This window comes from Myotis nattereri, assembly GCF_964212035.1.
Source record: "Myotis nattereri genome assembly, chromosome: 9".
In the NCBI taxonomy this organism is placed as follows: domain Eukaryota; kingdom Metazoa; phylum Chordata; class Mammalia; order Chiroptera; family Vespertilionidae; genus Myotis; species Myotis nattereri.
This window is the reverse complement of record NC_138084.1, coordinates 29352854-29373373: the sequence shown is the minus strand read 5'-3', so window position 1 is coordinate 29373373 and position 20520 is coordinate 29352854. Positions and strand designations below refer to the sequence as shown.

Sequence of the window (20520 nt, the reverse complement as noted above, 5' to 3'; positions counted from 1 at the left end):
GCACAGAGATCCCAAGGCTGGTAAATTCTCGGGTAATTGACATACTGTTGAGAAGAGATGGCTGATTTTGTTTGTTTGTTCGTTTGTTTAACAACCCATGTGGCATTGGAGTAAACAGTTTTACAATTGTGTTTCTTTTTTTTTTTTTTTTTGTTCATCAGATTATTTATTCACTTGATTCTTAGATTCACTTGTTGATAGATGCATATTTGTTGTTCATAATTAGTATCTTTACCTTTTTCTTCTTCTCTTCTTAAAGGATACCTTTCAGCATTTCATATAATACTGGTTTGGTGGTGATGAACTCCTTTAGCTTTTCTTTATCTGTGAAGCTCTTTATCTGACCTTCAATTCTGAATGATAGCTTTGCTGGATAAAGTAATCTTGGTTGTAGGTTCTTGGCATTCATCACTTTGAATATTTCTTGCCACTCCCTTATGGCCTGCAAAGTTTCTGTTGAGAAATCAGCTGACAGTCGTATGGGTATTCCCTTGTAGGTAACTGAGTTTCTTTCTCTTGCTGCTTTTAAGATTCTCTCTTTGTCTTTTGCTCTTGGCATTTTAATTATGATGGTTCTTGGTGTGGTCCTCTTTGGATTCCTTTTGTTTGGGGTTCTCTGCGCTTCCTGGACTTGTAAGTCTATTTCTTTGACCAGGTAGGGGAAGTTTTCTGTCATTATTTCTTCAAATAGATTTTCAATATCTTGCTCTCTCCCTTCTTCTGGCACCCCTATAATTCTGATGTTGGTACGCTTGAAGCTATCCCAGAGGCTCCTTACACTATCTTTGTATTTTCGGATTCTTTTTTCATTTTGCTTTTCTGGTTGGGTGTTTTTTGCTTCTTCGCATTTCAAATCTTTGCCTTGATTCTTGCGCTCCTCTGGACTGCTGTTGGGAGTCTGTATAATATTCGTTATTTCAGTCCGTGTATGCTTAATTTCTAGTTGGTTCTTTATCATAACATCGAGGGTCTCATTAGATTTCTTGAGGATCTCAGTAACTTTATCGGCGGCTTCTAGATAGTTCTTGAGAGACCTTAAAAGTGTGGTTCTGAACTCAATATCCTCCATTGACAGTTTTGTCCTGTTTCTTTGTCTCCACATTTTTTATGCTTTCTTGGTGCACTCCCTAGTGGTCTTTGTGCGCAGTCTTGTTGTAGTTAAGCCTTGATTGTTGTAGTTAATACTAGGGGGATTTGACCTCCAGGCCAACTGGCTGTGAGAATCAGCTGTGTCTGCAGTGGGAAAACTTCTGTCCTCTAGGGAGGTGCTAATCTAGCCTTTGCCTGAGGCTATCCAGTGAATGACACTGTGCAGGGCTTGGGCGGGGCGGGTCACACAGGATCAACAGAGCGGGCAGAGGGAGCAGTTATGGCTGCTCTCAGTCCCGTCCCCAGAGGCTCTGCCTCTCAGAGTCCCAGCAACCGCTGCAGACCTCGGAGAGAAAGCTGCCCTCGCGTTCCGACCGAAGCCAGACAGTCCCGCTTCTCCCGTTTGAGTCTGGGTCCCTAGAGACTCACCCAGAACTGGAGCTCAGAATCTGAGACTCCCTCCTGATTGAAAACGACAACCGCGCCCTCAGCTACCAGCCCGCTCCGCGCGCACCTCCGCACCTTTGTATTTTCCGCACTGCGCCTCCTCTGAGTCTCAAATGCTGTTCTCTTTCCTTCTAGTTGAAGAATTTCCCCTCAGCCAGCTTTCCCGTGGTTCTGGGTGATGTCCGTTCCGTCTTTTAGTTGTATTTGTGAAGTGGTTGTTCGAGGCAGCTAACTCAGATGTTTACCTATGCCGCCATCTTGGTTTTTCTACAATTGTGTTTCTTGATGAATTTTTAAAATTGTGAGCAACTACATTATTTCAATTTTTGCACAAAAAGTACTGTAGTTATTCTTTACAATTATTTCAGGTTTATAGAATCAATATTAACAACAATGTAATTCTACTGTAGTTTAAAAACCTCAGTTGAAGAATTTGGTATGCAGCTGAGTTTAATTACAAACTGTTCACTGTTTGAAAAGATGCCATTACATCAGAAGAACTGATTTCCGTAGCCAGACAGAATGTTAAGATGTTGGAGTTGACGAGATGGGATATTTTACTCACATGTTCAGCATAAAGCCATTTGATCCAGGCATCCATATGAGCCTGTTACTGGTGGGAGAATGTCAGTCAGTAGGTGGCACACTTCGCTGTCGGATCGGTGTTTTTCAAGCTGAATGGTAAATGCTGTTTGAACTGCCATGGGTATGAACTAAAGCGCTACCCTGTAAAGGCTCATCTGAGTGTTTAAACTAGTTTTGTCTCAGGTTGCCAAGTCTGGATTGTGTGGGGGCTTCTGCTTCTACAGCTGCCATGTGGGAAGAGGGTCTGGGGCACTGTGGAAAGAGGACCATCTTTGGAATCAGCATGAATTTAAGTTTTGGCCCTTTTCCTTATTATGTACCATTGGACAAGTTATTTAATTTCACTGAGTCTCAGTTTTTCTTTAAACTGGGGATAATAGTGGGGTGGCTGCAAGGACTACTGTGCTATGATGTTTGTAAATTGCTGACCATGGTCCCCATTACGTAATTGGAATTCTGTAAATAATACCTATTATTATTATTAACTAGTCTTATAAATAAAATCTGTGTAGAAGGCTGCATGTTGAAATTAATTTTAAGGGCAGCTCTAGGTTAGCTCCTCAGATGATCAGTTTATTTTGGCTCAGGAAATAATGGTTTTTATGAGACAGTATCAAGTGAAGGAGGTAAGATCATACTAATGAGTTGGGAAGTAAGATTAAAGACTAAAGATGAAAGATTCTGGCTATAGCTGAGTAAAGTTTAAGAGGCATAAACTCATGTGAAGTCCCGTACTGGGTTTCAGAGAATATGTACAAGCACGTGTGAAAATGACATAGCTTCAGGTCAAGTGAACAAGAACCAGGGGCTTTGACTAAAAGCCGGGTGTGGGTAGTGATGCGCTGTCACGGAAGCCAGCGTATCCGCCAATAGGGTTATGAGGCTTTGAGTGTCCAAGCAAAGGACAGCAGCAGTCTCTCTGTCCTCTGCACTGGTCAGCACACACCTGAAGTGTGTTTGTTCTGTTTTCAATTCTGTTCTTTTAAAAGAAAAGGGCAGGCAGGAGCATAAACAGGAACTTGACCAGGAACAATGTTGTGTAAGGAACAGTGTTTTGTGAAGAATAATGTTGCTGCTTAGCCTGAGCACTGCCTTCGCATTTGGAAATCTATCATTTGGAAACCAGTGCATTGTGTAGAATGAGCACTCACTGAGCATGAGGAATAGGCTTCTGTAGGGTAGATCTATAGGGTAGAGCTGAAGTATCTAAAGAATTCTTAAGGAAATAAAGCCAGTTAGTCCAAGTTGAGAAACTTATTGACTGCAGGAGTCACAAGCTAACTGGAAAGGTTGAGATGTCTACAAATAACTATAATTTGAGGTATAAGTGCCATAGAATAAGCATTCTTAGATTCCGATAAGAGGGAGAAGCCTCTGTAGGGAATGACCTACAAAGGGAAGGGGGTGTAAGTTAGGTCTGGAAGGCGTTTAGAACCTGGACATGCTAAAAGTGTGGTTTTATAATTAGACGGGGAAGGGGCGGTGGTGGAGAGGGGGGAGCATTTGAGGTCAGTGAAGCACACAAAGCAAGGGCGTGGAAGCAAGGAATGTTTGGCTTTTATGTGAGGAGATAGAGTGCAATTCACTTTACTTAGAGGGAGAGGAGTTGTAAGTTATTCAGAGCAGAAATTCAGTTAGTTTAATAAGAGGGGTAATCATATGATTCATTGGTGTGTTTTTGGGAATGTGTCATATATGTTGATCACGATTTTCTGGGGCAGGGGGAGCAGAAGGATGGGATTCTTTAACAAAAGATCTGTCCTGTGGACTTTTAAATAGTGTTCTTAATTAATTCTAAGTAAGCATATTTGTTAAAATTCAATTTCACACAATTTTCTGTACCCTATCTCTTTCTTAAAGCCAGGCCTAGCTACAGATTAACTAGTAAACTAAACCAATAAGATTCGTTCCTTCTGACCTGAACCAGATGTGGTTGTGCTGGTTTCTGTGAGTTACAGCAGAGTGATTCTGCTGTTTTGGGGTAAGGTCTGTGGTTCTTGCCTCTAACAAGCTCCCAGGTAAAGCCATTGCTGTGGGTCCAAGGCTCACAATTTGAGCAGCAAGTGTTTAAGAGTCTTATTTTATGACCACCTTTTCTACTCTGAAGTTTGGCACCAGACGTCTTGGCAACACCCTGGAAGGCAAATAAAGCTACTGTGTCAATAATGATTTAAATTGGGCAAGGACGTTGGTTTATTACTGGCGTATTGGTTGATTACTGCACACAATTTTACTGGAGCAAAATTTTAATTTTTATACAAAGATTTTGTAGTGAGGACTGTTCATTTATACTTGAAACAATTTTTATCTCAGTTTATATCATGTGCCTTTCCCAAATAATATTTGACTTATAATCACTTTGCAGGGAGAGCAGTTTCTTTTGTTTTAAATTAACTCAGTCTAAATCACTTATGTCTAGGTATTAAACTTTGCAGTAGGAAATTTTTGCAAGCATTTAATATATAAAAAAATAGTTTTAGTTGAAATCTCTGAACCAAGTGGCTTTTTTCTTTGAATGATTTGGTTAGAATGATCAGAAAATATTTTTCTGGATGCTCTCAGGAGAGCCACATTATACCATTAGAGATTAATTTATTTGGATCTTGAATGTTTTTCATTCTTCAGGATGCTCTTCATGTATTGCAACTCTTCCTATCAATATTTCATGTGGGTTTCAACTATTTGACAAGGGATTAATTTGTCAACCATGACCAAATTCCCATAGGATTAGAACATAGGATGGAGCCAGCTATGGGGGCAGGATGTGTTACATAAAGGAAGATGAGGATAGAATGCAGAGAAGAGAGAGTCTTAGGCACCAATGATGAAATTTGCTTGTGTCATAATTATGGGAGGTCCAATATGTTCCTTAACTTGGCTTTAACATCTGGCAGGCACTCCTTTCTATTTTGTTTTTATTTTCAGCATGATAGGCTTCCTCTATTTTTTCTATAAGACTTGGGCAACGGATCCAGGCTTCACTAAGGCTTCTGAAGAAGAAAGGAAAACGGTGAGCTTTCTTTGTAATGTTACTGATTTTAAAATAGGAGGGTGAACTTCATAGCCATGTTGGTTTCTGTCATGACTGTCTAGTGCCTGGCACCTAATAATATTAAATGTGGAATGTATGAATCAGCAAAATAATATCTCTCTACTGTCATACTTTTTCATTTGTTTATATGAAAATTAAAGAAATATATATTTTTAATTTCTTTAAAGTAATACCTCACCAAGACTTTTTCAGATGTAATTTCTGTTGGCAGATATGGTCTTCTGCTTTTTTATAGTAACGCTTAGATAATGATCATATAATTAAAGTCCCTCATTTAATGCATGGAGTAGGCAGGAGCTGGCGGGGGGCAGGAGGGTCCTCCTCCTTATTGACTAAGATATGAAGTTGTCAGATGACATGGCATGTCTTCCATTGCCTGTGAATGTTTAGAAATTGGGGAGAGTGTCATCTTTGTTACCTAAACCCCGTGTTCCTCAAAGACTGAGCTCTTGGTGCTTATAACCATCAGTTCTGTTGTATGCTGGTAGTTTTTGTTTCTTTTTAGGAGTGTCTGTGTTTATTTTTCTCCAACAGATTATAACTGGGAGGTCATTGCCATTGATGGAGAGAAGGGGGTATAATTTTTGTGCATTCTAATTTATTGGCTGTAGTTGAAAATACAGCCTTGAAAAAAATTACATTATTTCAGGCACAGAATGATGTGTTGGCAAATCTTCCAAATTGCTCTGCTAGCTACTTCAGTTTGGGGAGAGAGCTGTGATTATGGTATATGACCATGCATTATACATTCCCTAGTAAATGCAAATGTAAGGTCAAACTGCATATCTTTCAGAATATCATCACCCTCGCAGAGACTGGCTGTCTGGACTTCAGGACATTTTGTACATCGTGTCTTGTGAGTGAGCCTTTTCTTCATAATGTTCTCCCATAGTAAAAGCAAATTCTTGGTTACATTGCTCATGTAAACATTTATCAAATCTTTGCGGTATATTTCTACACCTTTGTTTCTACCAGGTTCTAATTTTGCATTACTGTCAGGACAATTTTCTGCCTTGAACATATGGGGAATGATGTTTATGATCTCTTGACGTTGTCTATGATTAAAAATCTCTTTGTATGTTTTGTTTGCTTTTTCCTGCCACGAAGCATATGTTAAAACTAACTTGGAGCCAGAGGCTCATGGTGACCCAAGAACCACTTAGTGAAACTTCTCATTTTGCAGTTTAGGTATTATAGCCTAAACGGAGAATTAACTTTCTCCCAATTATTGGCAGAGCCAGAAATGTACCTCATTTTACCTTCTCCTCAGTCCAGTGCCCACTGTGCTGTATGGTACTGCCTCATCCCATTAGTCAGTGCTGGTAGCCCTGGAATTCAGGTCCCCTTTAGTGATGGCTTTGACAAAATGGACATGTAGTTGTAAATATTACAAAGGCATTCCAGAGCCTTTCTATGAATTGATGGTCTGATATTTAGGATGATTTGTGCCACTGTCTTTATGATTTAGGAATAAGATTTTGTTTGTGATTTGTTACCAGTTTGAGAGACTGATTTTTGCTTGGTCCTCTCTTAATTGCCCACTTAGGTAAGGAAGCCACTAAGGTCACTCCATTGCCCTGTGTGCAAATCCTGTGTGGCTCGATACGACCAACACTGCCTGTGGACTGGACGGTGCATAGGTGAAAATTTTTCAATTACCACATAAAGTTAAGCTTATATTTAGTTATGTGTGTGACTCATAGAAAAAGTAGAAGGGAATCCATTTTGTAGCTCTTGCTTGTCAGAGAATCTTCTCTAACTGCGGAACAATCGGTTGCCATGATACACACTGATCACCAGGGGGCAGATGCTCAATGGAGGAGCTGCCCCCTGGTGGTCAGTGCGCTTCCACAGGGGGAGTGCTGCTCAGCCAGAAGCCGGCTGTCTAGAAGCAATACCTGTATAAGCTTATCACATGGAAGAAAGGGAGAGACAGGGTATGATTTTCCCCAATTCCTGCCTGCTTCTCCCTCCAGCACAGTATAGGCCAGTGATGGCGAACCTTTTGAGCTCGGCGTGTCAGCATTTTGAAAAACCCTAACTTAACTCTGGTGCTGTGTCACATAAAGAAATTTTTTGATATTTGCAACCATAGTAAAACAAAGATTTATATTTTTGATACTTATTTTATATATTTAAATGCCATTTAACAAAGAAAAAGCAACCAAAAAATGAGTTCGCGTGTCACCTTTGACACGCGTGTCATAGGTTCGCCATCACTGGTATAGGCCATCCTAGAGCTGTATATGTTTAGTAAACTTTGTTGTATTAAAAACAAAAACAAAAAACCTCTTTTAAGTATTGAATAAATATTAGTTCAGTTAACATGGACAATTGACCATGACATGTTTGGTTTTGATTTAATGGTACTTAAAAGCACAGCAACAGCTTATTTCTTTACTTTTGTGAAGGCTGTGGACAGGAAGTGGTTAATAGGCTCTTGGTCTGGAACATAATTGTACGAAAATATTAAATATGTTGATTTTCTTTTTTATGTAGGTTTCGGCAACCATCGCTATTACATATTCTTCTTATTTTTCCTTTCCGTTGTGTGTAACTGGATTATATATGAATCTTTCATGTGTAAGTATAAATTTTTCTTACAGCAAGCTCATGTACCCACATCTACATACACTTGTCCTTGTGAACTCTTATATATCACATTTGGGCTAGGTGACTATAAACTATACCCTAATAAAATCTAAATGGATGTTGGTAAGATTCTTGGCATTGGGAAGCTGCAGGAAATGCTACGAGAGGTTAGTTGTCAATACCTTTGAAAAGATTTTACTCTAAAATGATCTTGATAAATTAGAAAAGTGTTAAAAAATACAAATTTATTTAAGGCAAGTGCAGATTTATCATCCAGTGAAAGGAGGAAAAATCAGCTGCTCAGGTACAAAAGCAAGTGGAGTGGTAAGTAAATAAAAGGAGGCAGGGGGAGATTGGAGGAAGACAGGTTGGGGGACTTGGAAGGTTGTCACATTGGAACAAAACTCAAAGCTCATTTCCTTTGATAAATCTCAGGTCACAACTTATAACTGTACCAATCATTGAAAGGTTGGAAATAATAACTTGGAAGAAAATATTAGATCACTTATTCTGCATTCCTGAGCAAGGAAAATGACTTTTTAGGAGCAGTGTAAAGGCCATCTCTGGGCATCTCATGTAGGGAGTGACGCCAGCTGTTCCAAGGTGATCAACTAAGAACAGCTTTTAAGTTGTAGCAAGAAGGATTTTGGTAGCTCCTAAGAATGCATGACTGCTTTTCAAACCTTGGAATACGTTACCTTACTGGAAAAACCTGTAGTGCTTGTGATTTATTTTGACTTTGTTATTGTAGTTTATTTTGACTCTGTTGTGTATTTATTGTGAAAACTTTGGGAGAGTTTGGCTCTAGAGCTTCTATTTCCATCCCCCCTCCTGTTGAGCATATATTTATGCTCAAGTCTTGTATTTTGCCAATAAAATACTAATTTATTGCTTGAACTAAAATCTGGAACGATTCAGGAAGACATTAGGAAAGTTTTTTCCTACTTTTTTTTCTTTTTCCTTTATCATCCCATGCTCCACCCCTCCCTAAGTCCTCCCTGCCCTCCTGGTTTTCTTTAGTTAAAATTTTTAGTTTTTGAAAGATAGTTGCTTCTACATTGTCCCCCAGCCTCCCAGCTCCCCTCCCCAGAAACATTCAGTATTATAAGTTCTGTTTGGTCTGGGGTTTCATTTTTAGAGGTTGCTAATATCTATGTGAAATGGTTTGTTTCTTGCTCTGCTATAGGCATGGAGAGGACTTCAATTACCTTGCCAGCCCCTTTCCCACCTGACATCACTTGGGAATGCTTTTGTGGCTCAATATAACTGTCACCATCTCAAATGGGTCTTATAGTCAGAAGGTTGTGATCCCTGATCTCAGTTCTTGCCAAAGGCCATCAGGGATCCTGCGCATTGGAATTTGAAACTTCTTAGATTATGTCCTGTGGTGTAGAAAATAAAAGATTTTTTCAGTGCTTCTTTCTGTTGAAAGGGCTGCCCTTTGAAGGCCTGACATTAAAGCATGTTCCTGGAAAACCTTTTTAAGCTGGCCCATGGACCAGCATGTGCCTTGGACTTGATCCTAGGGAAAAGGAGCCAGATTTTACACCACTCTTGTCTCTCCTCCTTCTCTCTCCACTAAAAATAGTCCCCTTTGTTTGGTGTGTCTGTCCAGCATAAGACTGTATTGATAAGGACAGAAGTGATTTTCCATTACATTCATTCTTTCCAAGTTGTTTTCTTATGACATGCATTAGTTCTTCCCTCCTCTTTGTCTGTATCCTCTGGCTCTGAACGAATTTGTATATAACGTTTTGTTTCTTAGGAACAGTCTCACCTTTACATTCACTTACAACTAGCTGAACATATCTGGTTACTTTTATCCCATTTATATTTTGACAGGTTTTTTTTTTTTTACAATGAATGAGGACATTGTATCTTTTATCATTTCACATACAGGAAAAATGAACTTAAAAAAAAAGTGCTCCATTTTTCTAATGCGTCCTCCCTGTCTTCCCACCTTTTTTGTTTACCATTAACACTCCTGTTGCTGTGCACCCTCTCTGTGTGATCCAGTTGCAGCTCCTTTTGGCTCTGTACAGGCACCATCCATTTCATCTTGAGAGGTCTGTTTTCAGGGTGGACAATAAGTAACTCAACGTGTCTGCATTGTACAAGTTACAGGGAGAAAGATCTTAGATTATTGCTAGAAAGAACATTCTAAGTATCCGAGCGATCTAAAGATGAAAAAAATTGACTTGGAACCACAATAGGAGTTCCCTCTCATTAGCCAGTGAATGTGTTAGTACATATTAAAGTGTTATATTGCATATCAGATAATGTACATGGCCACTTACAGTATATCTTTTATATTAAATCTGAAATCAGTTCTATGGAATCTTTAGTTTGAGGTCATGCTGTGTTATCGAAATAATTCCCAGTGGAAGACCATAAGCTGAAAGAAAGTCAATACTCTTCCTACTCAGCTGTCTTTGCTGCCTGCTGGTGGAAATTACATTCTCTTATGTCATACCAGGTGCATGGGATGCTTCTTTCTGTGCCGTCCCAGTGAGAAGCTCTGAAGAGTGTAATTTGCCTTGTTACCTTGATTATTGTTCTGTAATGATTGCTGTTAGAATGCTTCTGGCATATACCCATGAAAGATAGCTGGGACTTAAATGATACAAAAAAATATATAGATATTTGGGACAAAAATGGACAGTCGGTTGATAGTGAAGTCATGGACTCATATATCCTTCCTGTCCCAGGAGCTCTTAAGTATTGCTCTGGGAAATTGCCTAAAACTGCTGATCAAATTGTCAGAGGCATTTATGAAACCTCCGGGTACAAATCTACAGATTTCTCATTTCAAAAATAGTTTGCCCTTTATTAACAGTCATGGTGCCTGTAAAAGTCATTGGCTTTATATAACCTTAAAGGTCTGTTTCCTTGTTTCTCCTGCTTCCTACCTACTTTCACCTCACTACTGTCTTAGCTATATGGGTTAGGGGTCAGTTTTCTGAAGATCACAGTGAAGTCCTCTTTTAATTGGCATATAAATAAATTCTCCTATGGGAAAAACTGAGCTGTGATCATATGAATCTTACTCTCTTTCTGTACTTTTCTTGGGGCATCTTTCTCGTGCATTTCCTCACCTGGCCTTTTTCCCTCTGCAGGATAAATTACGGTGCCAGTGCAGAAGTACGCTCGGAAACTGCATGCTCTTAGCTTGTGTTCCAGTGGTATCTAGGTGCTTACAGGATTTCTTGTGCCCACAACAATGGCTTTAATAAGAGTTTATATTTAGTTCTGTGATGGCCCATATCTTGCTATAACATGGATAAGATAGAGAATTTTCTAAGACAAATATCTATTAAACTAGAGGCCCAGTGCATGAAATTTAGCCCCTGTGGGATCAAGCCTAAACCGGCAGTCGGACAGTCCTCTCACAGTCTGGGACTGCTGGCTCCCAACTGCTCACCTGCCTGCCTGCCTGTCTGCCTGATTGCCCCTAACTACTTCTGTCTGCCAGCCTGATCATCCCCTAACCACTCCCTTGCCAGCCCAGTCGTCCCTAACAACCCTCCCCTGCTGGCCTGGTTGCCCCTAACTATTCTCCCCTGCTGGCCTGATCTCCCACAACTGCCCTCACCTGCTGGCCATCTTGTGGCTGTGGGCGCTGCCATCTTTGAGGGTGTGGCAGCAATTAGCATATTCCCTCCTTATTGGCTGAGGGCGCTGCCATATTTGCAACAGTGTGAGGGTCAATTAGCATATTCCCTCTTTATTAGATAGGATATAATCATTCCTGAGTTCTTGAACAATTAACTTCTCTGGCCAGTGCATTTTATGCTGAATATGCTGATCTTAATGATGATTTCGTTGACCTTTTTTGCTTTTTTTTCTTCACTGCTGACTACCAATGCATTGTTATCATAGCCATAATTAACAGTGAGGTACCGTTTTTCATCTGTGTTAGAAGAGCTGGCATTTGGGAGATAAAATCTTGAAGTCAGGTTCTGATCTGGGCCATTATGTCTTCCTTTCTTTTTTCCCTAAAAAACTTCAGTGGTTTTTAATCTTCCTGCATAATGATCAGCAATTTATTGTCTTTTTAAATAATGTGTTCCTTTTTGTGAATTCACAGATTGGTCAAATCATTGTGCCACAACATTCAGAGAAGATGGACTATGGACCTACCTCAATCAGATTGTGGCTTGTTCCCCTTGGGTTTTATATATCTTCCTGCTGGCAACTTTCCATTTCTCATGGTCATCATTTTTATTAGTAAATCAACTCTTTCAGGTATTTATTTCTCTTCTTATAATGCCTTTGGGTAATATTTCCAATAACCTGTATTAGGGTAGAAAGACTTTAATTTCAAATCAGAAGACTTAGTTTCTAGTGACTGTCACGTTCTCTGTGGGTGTAGGCATGTTATTTGACTCCTGAATTTCAGTTTCCTTGTCTGTGAAATGGGGATAATAATGCCTGTCTACTCTCACAGCAGGGTTTAAAGTTAGAATGATAAATTGTTAAGTGTTGGCCCTAGGAATTATCTAACCTATTATTTTACACAGGTACAGAGGTGAATTGAATTGTTCAAGGTCATCCAATGAGTAGGAAAATCTGAACGGGAAACTTAGGTCTTTTGACAGTCCCATTTAAGGGCTTTTTCCATCATGCAGTGAAAATGTATGGTGTTTGAAAGCATGGTATAAACCGTAAAGCATGCAAGCATGAGGCGATTATTCTCCCTCACTTTTCCAAGCCTGTTATCATTATTATGCAGTGCTTAAGTGGATAGAAGTGGAGAAGAAATGAAATACACACCACTAACCAGTGGACATGGTAATTGCACTTCCAGAGAAGGTCATGGCCATTAGAAAGTCCAGGCTCCAGGGCAGTAGTCATCTTCAGCTTTCTATGGCGTTTCCATCCCTGATCAGTCTGCGCCTCTGCGTCATTTACTGTAAGACTTGAGATAATTAGAGCATTATTCAATGAAAGCAAAATACGTTCCACTTTTATGGGGAAGTAATCAATTCTACAATAATAATAATAAAGAAAATTTTAAAAGGGAAGATTGCTAAGGAAAGGAATTAAGCTAATAAAACTGACTGAACTGAAGTTTCTGAACATTCATCTTAAATTCCTATCCCTCTGATATCTACAGACTCTAGTGCTAAGAATGGATATCAGCATCTGCGATTATTAACAGGAATTACTGTCATTTATAATACCTAATATTTATACTTGCTTTACATATTCCAAAGCACTTTCCCATCTGTTTCCTTACAAACATTTGAGATGCAGACTGTGCCAGAGTAGTATCTCCTCCATTATATGGATGAGCAAACTAAACCTAAAGATGCTGAATGCCTTGCTTGTGGCCATAGGGCCAGCAAGAGGAGTTAGATGTAGAACCTAAGACTTGAGGCATCAATTCTAATTTTCTTCCTCCTTTTATGGACTCTTAGAATAAGTACAAGTATGTGAGACTATAATATTCTTAAATTTATAAACAAAAAAAGGTTAATGTATTTGTGTATATTTTCTAAGGCAGGAAAATGGACTCAATGCTTTGGATAGTTTTCAAGTATAGGAATTCAGAGCAAAGTTTTCTTAATAAACAAAACAGCTCAGTTATTCGAAGCCTTTCAGTTCCTGAGGGCTCTGGTGAGTTATGGTTTTGACTGTGGCCAGTCATACTGAGACTGTCGACTGCTAGTTAGGACCATGGGCTCTGTTCTCACATTGACCGAGGTGTCAGTCCCAGTTCTGCCACTTTCTAAGCTGTGGGGCCTTGGACCAGTTGCTTCACCCCTGTAAGCCTCTGCACTAGGTATTTTAAATATATTATCTCAAACCCTTAAACAATCTAATGAAGATGATAATCTCTGTTTTAAAGATAAGGAACTTGATGTTTGGGTTTTTTGGGGGGATTAAATGAGATAACTCAGTAAATAGTAGTATTTTTTAAAATATATATTTTTATTGATTTCAGAGAGGAAAGAAGAGAGATAGAAGCACCAATTATGAGAGAGAATCATTGATAGGCTGCCTCCTGCACACCCCCCAGGGGGGATTGAGCCCACAACCTGGACATGTGCCCCGACTGTGAATCAAACAGTGACCTCCTGGTTCATAGATCGATGCTCAACCACTGAGCCACACCTGCTGGGCAATAGTAGTGTTTTTAATGACTTGGGAGTTTTCAAGTTACCTTAATTCTTAACTCTCTCCAAATATAGGGATTTAAATATTCTTTACTTAAGATTATTAACTTTTTCACTTGGCTATTTTCAAAGAGATACTAAGAAGAATATGCAAGTTGAAATAATTGCATTGATACGGAGCTTATATTATTTTATTTATCTAAAAGTTGCATGCTGAATTTATTGAGAATCTAAACATGGCCATAAGCCATGGCTTGAAGTAATTACTAAAGCAGTTATTTCATGACTCTCATTAAGTCAGTGTACTGTGCTTTCCTGAAGGTTAATAAAATAAGACAATAAAAAAGAAAGCCCAGCTACTAGATTTACATAGGAGAGTCTACTTAGCGCTGCTGAGTCTCTGCCTTCACCTTGACCTTTGGTGAGAAGTCTAGGTGATACTGACTTGTTTTTTTTAGGGGGGGTGGTACTGCATGTTTTCCAGTTTCCCATGGTGCACTGCTAAGAGTGATGGAGCCCTGATGTGGTATTTTTCATGTACCTCCCAACCGTTTTCAGATTGCTTTTCTGGGCCTGACCTCCCATGAGAGAACCAGCCTGCTGAAGCAGAGCAGGCATATGAAGCAGCCATTGTCCCTCAGGAGGACACCATACAAGTAAGTGAGATCTGTGCTTTGCACTGAGTCCTAAGGAAGATGCTAGTCTAGCCATTGGTTGCCCAATCCAGTGTCACCACCCTTGGCCATGCTGGTGTCCTCTGACTTGCTATCTGGTAGAGTTGACCCTCTTTTTTCTTGGAAGCCTCAGTGGAGATGAGTGGTAAGGTCATGAGCCCCAAGGTGGTAAGAATTTGGGATTTAGTCTATTGGACTCAGCACAAATAATAAGTGACTGTGAAGTTTTGCCAAGATGGGGAATCTCTGCAGTCAAGCCACATGGTCACAAGGTTGCATATTGCTGGCATGAAGTCAATGTGAGATAATTAAGCATGTGGCTGAGAAAGGCAGCCATAAGGCTATCTGTACAAAGCGTTAGATTGTGAACTTTGCCAAGATCTTCAACCTGGCTTTCTATCACCAGTAATTATTTCAGCCCTATGTTTAAGGTGCCCACCTGTGTCAGGGAGAAGCCAGCTTTTGAGGTTGGGGTATGTTCTTCCTAGAGTGTTGGTTGTATAAAACCTGTCCTCAGTTGAAAATGAGAATGTTTGTATAGGAAGGTCGTCATCTTAAGATATGAAGGATCAGGCTTTGAAGCTTATCTCCCTGTCACATGTATAGGGGTCTTGGAGGCTGGGAATGCTATGGAGGTGACCCAGAGTCCTCCAGGGATTTGAGCACTCACTGCATATCTCATGAGCAGTCTATTTTAAAGCACATTTGTGGTACAAGATGAAACTGTTAGGCTGTTAGACAAGGAAATCAGAGCCTGGGATGTGACTCTGATGTGTATTTAAAGAGGAAAGAAAATGACTTTATTGGGAAGAGGTGGCTAAAGTGATAGAGAGCGGAGAGCGGTATTAAGCTGGTGATGATTGTTTCAGACTGGCAGTGATATTAATAAAGTCCCTTTCTTAGTGGTTTAACCAGAGGGATAAATACTAAAGTATGGAAGCCTTTGTGGTAGAGGTGGAATTTTCAGCTGAGCCTTGAAAGTTGTGGGGCGAGCATGATGGAGATGGAAGGAAGGGCTATGACTATATCAATAGTGTTTTGGAGGACTAGACAATCTCCAGGATGTAAAGTGAACTGGGAGGAATTGAGATGGGCATCATTTAGAGAGCTATATAGGTTTAGAAAAAACCCATCTTGTTGATTGTTTTTTTTCTGGGCTTTGAGATAATCAAAGTGAATTAGGGCAGTGGGAAGGAAAGAAAGAAACTTACTGATGGCAGTGACCAGTCCCAGTGAGTGGGAGACCCAAAATGAAGCTATTTGGTTTCTGGGCAGAAGCCAGGGACTCTTGAAATTAGGGATTCAGTTCCAGAACTGGAACTAGGCTTCTGTTTTAAGGTCCCATAAGCCCAGTAACTGATTCACTTCTGGATTCCTGTAGGAGCTCCAAAGGACATTATACATTGTACAATCTCAGTGAATGTTTATGGTGTGAATGAACGTTTGTCAAGAGCTACACAGGAAACGTAGTAAGACATGTTCTCTTCCTTTCTTGCAGCCTTGGGTTCACCCAGAACCTTGCAGATTTCTTTCAGTGTGGCTGCTTTGGCTTGGTGAAGCCCTATGCAGTAGATTGGACGTCACAATACACCATGGTCTTTCACCCAGCTAAGGAAAAAGTTCTTCGCTCAGTATGAAGCAAAGCAGCCCAAAGCTCTCACTCTGATTTGTTTGTGTTTATGTTTATGTTCACGCCCTGTGGTGTAAAAGTGAAGATTTAGAGTTCACCTAAGCCCAGAGGAAACACAGGTGGTTTTTAAAGCCATTTGGTGAAAACAGAAGTTGTCGATAAAGGCATTATACTTTTTTTAGAGTTAGCAAGAGCAGTCTTGGCAGACATCTAAAAAAAAAACTTTTATATTTTTTACAAATGCAAGTTACTTTTGGGGGGGATAATATTCACTAATTATGGATAAAAAGTGTTATTTTCAGATACTTTATTGGCTGTTTCAAAATAGTCTGTTCTTTAAACTTGTAATTTTTGATAAATTATTTGTCTTTGTTTTATCTATAAATATGTAAAAATATTTAAATAGATATACTGTTTTGCTTTCACACTTAATAAAAAAAACTTTTGTAGTTCTTTTGTAGTTTCTGACACTTAACATTTCTCAAATCTTAAATTGAGGAAAGGTACGTATAAAACAAACTGATTCATGATTCTAGTCATGAGTTGAGATCACTGTTAACACCAATAAGCAAGATTTAATTTAGTTTTCCATCTTACTTAGAAAATTGAACATAAGAAGTCTTAAAGATGAATTATTTTCACTAAGTAACCTGAAAATATTAGACTGGTGTGATTATAATTGCTAATTTCCCTTGTCCTGGAGGAAATACTGACTTTAATTCTTGGTATTGTATATTATACACCCTTGGATATGTCACTTTCCTGCTGAAAACCCTTCCATAGGTTCCCATTGCTCTTAGGGTAAAAGCTAAAATCCTCATGTAACTTCTGAGGCTCTGAATAAACAACAGAACATTATTTTGTTTACCGTGCTCACTCTGCACCAAGCTTTGTACTCTAACCAGATTCGTTCTTTCTCCTACAGAGCCTTTGCAGGTAAGGAAATGATATCTAAAGAAGTTGTATCTTCTCCAAGGTTACATAGACACTAAGTGGGACGACCACTCTAGAGTCCCAGTCACTTAGAATACTGCCTGACACATATGTGTTCAATAACTATTTGAGTTAATCTGTGGAATAGCTTGTTGAATGAATTGAAGGGTTTTAAGCAGGACATGATGTGATCAAGAGTTGTATTTGAAAACTGATTCTCAACTTACCTTTTACCCCAAGAGCAATGGGAACCTATGGAAGGATTTTTTTTTTCAAGTTATAGCTTCTCTTCCTCTCTTATCAACCACTGCCAGGTAAGTCTTCTCAACTTGTGGTCCATAGACAGTTTACATCAGAATCAGGCTGGGCACAGGTCGGGGTGTGGCATCCAGGATTAAGTGTTCAGAGTTTAAATTCCTCATCTCAGACCTTCCAAATTACTGTCTGAGAAGTGAATTCTGGAATCCATATTGTCTCAAAGTTCCTTGGTGGTTCTTACGTGCACATGCTGTAGTTTGAGAACTATTTTTAATTAAGGAATCTTACTTTCCACCATTCTATTTTGGCTTTTCCCTCAAGTACACAGTGTGAAAGTTTAAAAAAAAAAAAAAGGTATGAGAATCAGTGTTTTATAGTTAGACACCTTGGTTCGACTCCTGGATCTACTAGTTACAAGCTACTTGTACTCTGGGCAAATGACTTAATATCCTCATGCCTCAGTATCTTCATTTGTATTATGTGGATACTAATAGCATATACCTCCAAATGTTGAGAGGATTAAATGTGTTAATACATGTAAAGTGGTTAGAATTCTAACAGGCACATAGTAAATGATCAATAAATGCTGGCTATTTAGAAATCTTTGGGAAATAGACTGAAGAGAGAGAGAGAGAGAGAGAGAGAGAGAGAGAGAGAGAGAGAGAGAGAGAGAGAGAGAGGGAGGGAGAGAGAGAAGAGAGAGAGAGAGACTAACTTGTGGTAGTGGTAGGGAAATGCACCAAATTCACCCTTCTGTCCTCTGTGTTGCCTGTTCTGGGGCCAGAATTCTGAAAACTATCTCCTTGCCAGCTGACTTTCTATTAAATTCTGACAGTAAACTGGAAGAAAGAGGGGAAGAAAGGAGTTATTCCATTGTACTTGCCGGCTATTCCTCTCAGTGTTGTTTGAACAATGGCCCTTCACCCTGACAGTGACACCTGAAAATCAGTGTCTGCCTTACCTCCCACTCCCCAAAGCAGTCCTGTTATACCCCTTAGAAGCACCAGCAGTAACCAGGCAGGGCTCTCTCCTCAGAGGTCTGACTTAGTCCCTGGGAGACTTCTCCTCGAGGCATCCAAACTAGGATTCCTCCACCTGTTTTCTGTCTCCCCACCCCAGAGGTGGTAGACGCTTCCTGCAGTTACCTCTGTGTTAGGTCAGTGTGTTCCTCCTTACATTTTCAAAAATATTAGCTGCTGTTTAGCCAATTCCCTCTATTATTTTATTTCTCTTAAAAAACAACAACACACAACTGGTGTGGTTTCTGTTTTTCTGACTGGACCCAGACTGATAAAGTATGTTAGAGATAAGCTTTTAATAATGGTCCAGGCTAGAAGTATTGAAGGCACAGAAGCAATCCGGCAGGCCCAGATTACTGAGTGAATGTCGGGGAGAGGGAGAGGAATCACAGGTGACTTTGAGGTGTTGAACCCAGTGAATGAGAGGATGGCAGTGCTATTCTAAGATAAGGAAAACAGGCGGAGAGACTAAGGGATGAGTTTGGTGGTTGGTGCCTGCTGTTTGAGATACTTGCAGGCTATCCAGTGGAAAAGTCTAGAAGGCAGCCAGAAAGAGGCCAACGTCATCTGCACGGATGATGAGATTGTTACAAGGGAGAAGAAGAAAATTGGGATGAGAATGAAAAAGAGAGCTGCCCCCCTGAAATGAGAACATCAATTTGAAAAAGAGACCAAAGGTGACAACGCAAACAAACAAAAAAAATGTGTGAGAGAGAGGAGAAGGGCAGGAATGTGACCTTGTGGAGAAATATGGATTTGGAGAACTGGAGGAGGAAGAAAGGACTGGAGGAGGTTGGGTAAGAGGATAATCAAGAGAGTACAGCGTCATGGAATTCAAGAAGAATTAATTTCAAAGAGGAAACAGTCAGTGGTCAGGAACGAAGGAGAGTTTAGAAAAACAACTGAAGAAAGACCAGAGAGTTTATGATTAGAAGGTGGCTTCGGGTGGGAGATGCTGAGATGCTAAGAACTAAGTGGACTCTGAAAGGAGAGGAGAAGGCCATAGCTTGGAGGTGAAAAGAAAGGTTTTGTTTTAATTTTTTTTAAAGCTAAGAAACCTGATCATGTTATTTGGGGCCTAAGGAATGCGACTGTTAGATTATTTTGCCCTAACTTCATTTCTTTTCCCAAATGTTTGTATAGCCACATTAGAAATAGCACATCCGAATCGGTTTCACAAATATTGGGCAAAATCCTGATGCTTCTTCCTGTGATTTAAATGAACAGGATGGACACTGAGCAGTGAGATATACACATCTCAGGTGTAAGACATCCAGTGTTTCAGGTGGGTGTTAGGCAAAGGAGTTAATGCTATAATATACATCCCCTAAATCTCAGTGGCTTAACACAACAAGACATATTTCTCCCTTTTACATTAGTCCATTTAGCTGTTAGCAGGTGTTCTTCCATGCAGGGACCCAGGCTCCTTCCCAACCTAGTGGCTCCACTGTTGCCTAGGGCCTCAGTGCCCACTGGCCTTCTACATCCACAGGTCTGGAGAGAATGGAGACTCGCCCGGAGACTCCCCCGGTCTCCTTGGAGGTCAGACCTCCATTGGCCAACTGAGCCCCGTGTCCCAGTCTCTGGCAGGGGAGCATGGGAGATGTAATAGAACAGTGTGCCCTGAGGCAGAGGAGAAATAGGAAGACTGCTGATCCACAATAATGTTGTCTTGGTTTTGTTTTGTTATTTTTCCAATACCAAGGCCTTTCACTCCAGTAGATAGTACTAGTAAACTCTTTTGAAATTCTTGCAGAATTTGCATTTAGTTCTGCCTGCACTCTTCCATTTCACTCACTCAACAAATGTTTGTTAAGTGCCTGCTATTTGTCGGGCACTGTGAAGACAAGCCTGCCACATTCTAACAAAGACAGGTGAGAATTCAAGGTTTCACATGCCATATTATATACTGGCTGTGGAAACAGAGCTAGATTAATTCTCAGGTAGTTTAGCAGAGGTTTTGCAGAGGAGATGGCATTGGACCTGTGACTTTGAGTTCACCAGGCTAAGGAGTTGGATGAGAGGGTAAAGATGGAGGGGATTCCATCTTCCAGACATTCCAGGCAACAGGAACAGCATTGGCAAAAGCATGATGGCGTGAGGCTACTTGGCATCTTTGGAA

The 20520-nt window shown here is 40.1% G+C and overlaps 1 protein-coding gene across 2 annotated transcripts in view; it reads left to right on the top strand.

Annotated features, from left to right (window-relative positions):
- ZDHHC13 (zDHHC palmitoyltransferase 13) overlaps window positions 1-17027 on the top strand; it is a 43804-nt gene extending 26777 nt beyond the window's left edge. For both annotated transcript variants that reach the window (XM_081098097.1, XM_081098098.1), the window contains 7 exons: window positions 5007-5131; window positions 5967-6029; window positions 6720-6813; window positions 7673-7756; window positions 11853-12010; window positions 14443-14540; window positions 16057-17027. In XM_081098097.1, the coding sequence (XP_080954223.1) occupies window positions 5007-5131; window positions 5967-6029; window positions 6720-6813; window positions 7673-7756; window positions 11853-12010; window positions 14443-14540; window positions 16057-16195 (761 nt within the window). In that variant the 3' untranslated portion in view covers window positions 16196-17027. The remainder of the gene's footprint in view (window positions 1-5006; window positions 5132-5966; window positions 6030-6719; window positions 6814-7672; window positions 7757-11852; window positions 12011-14442; window positions 14541-16056) is intronic.
- Window positions 17028-20520: the final 3493 nt, after the last annotated feature.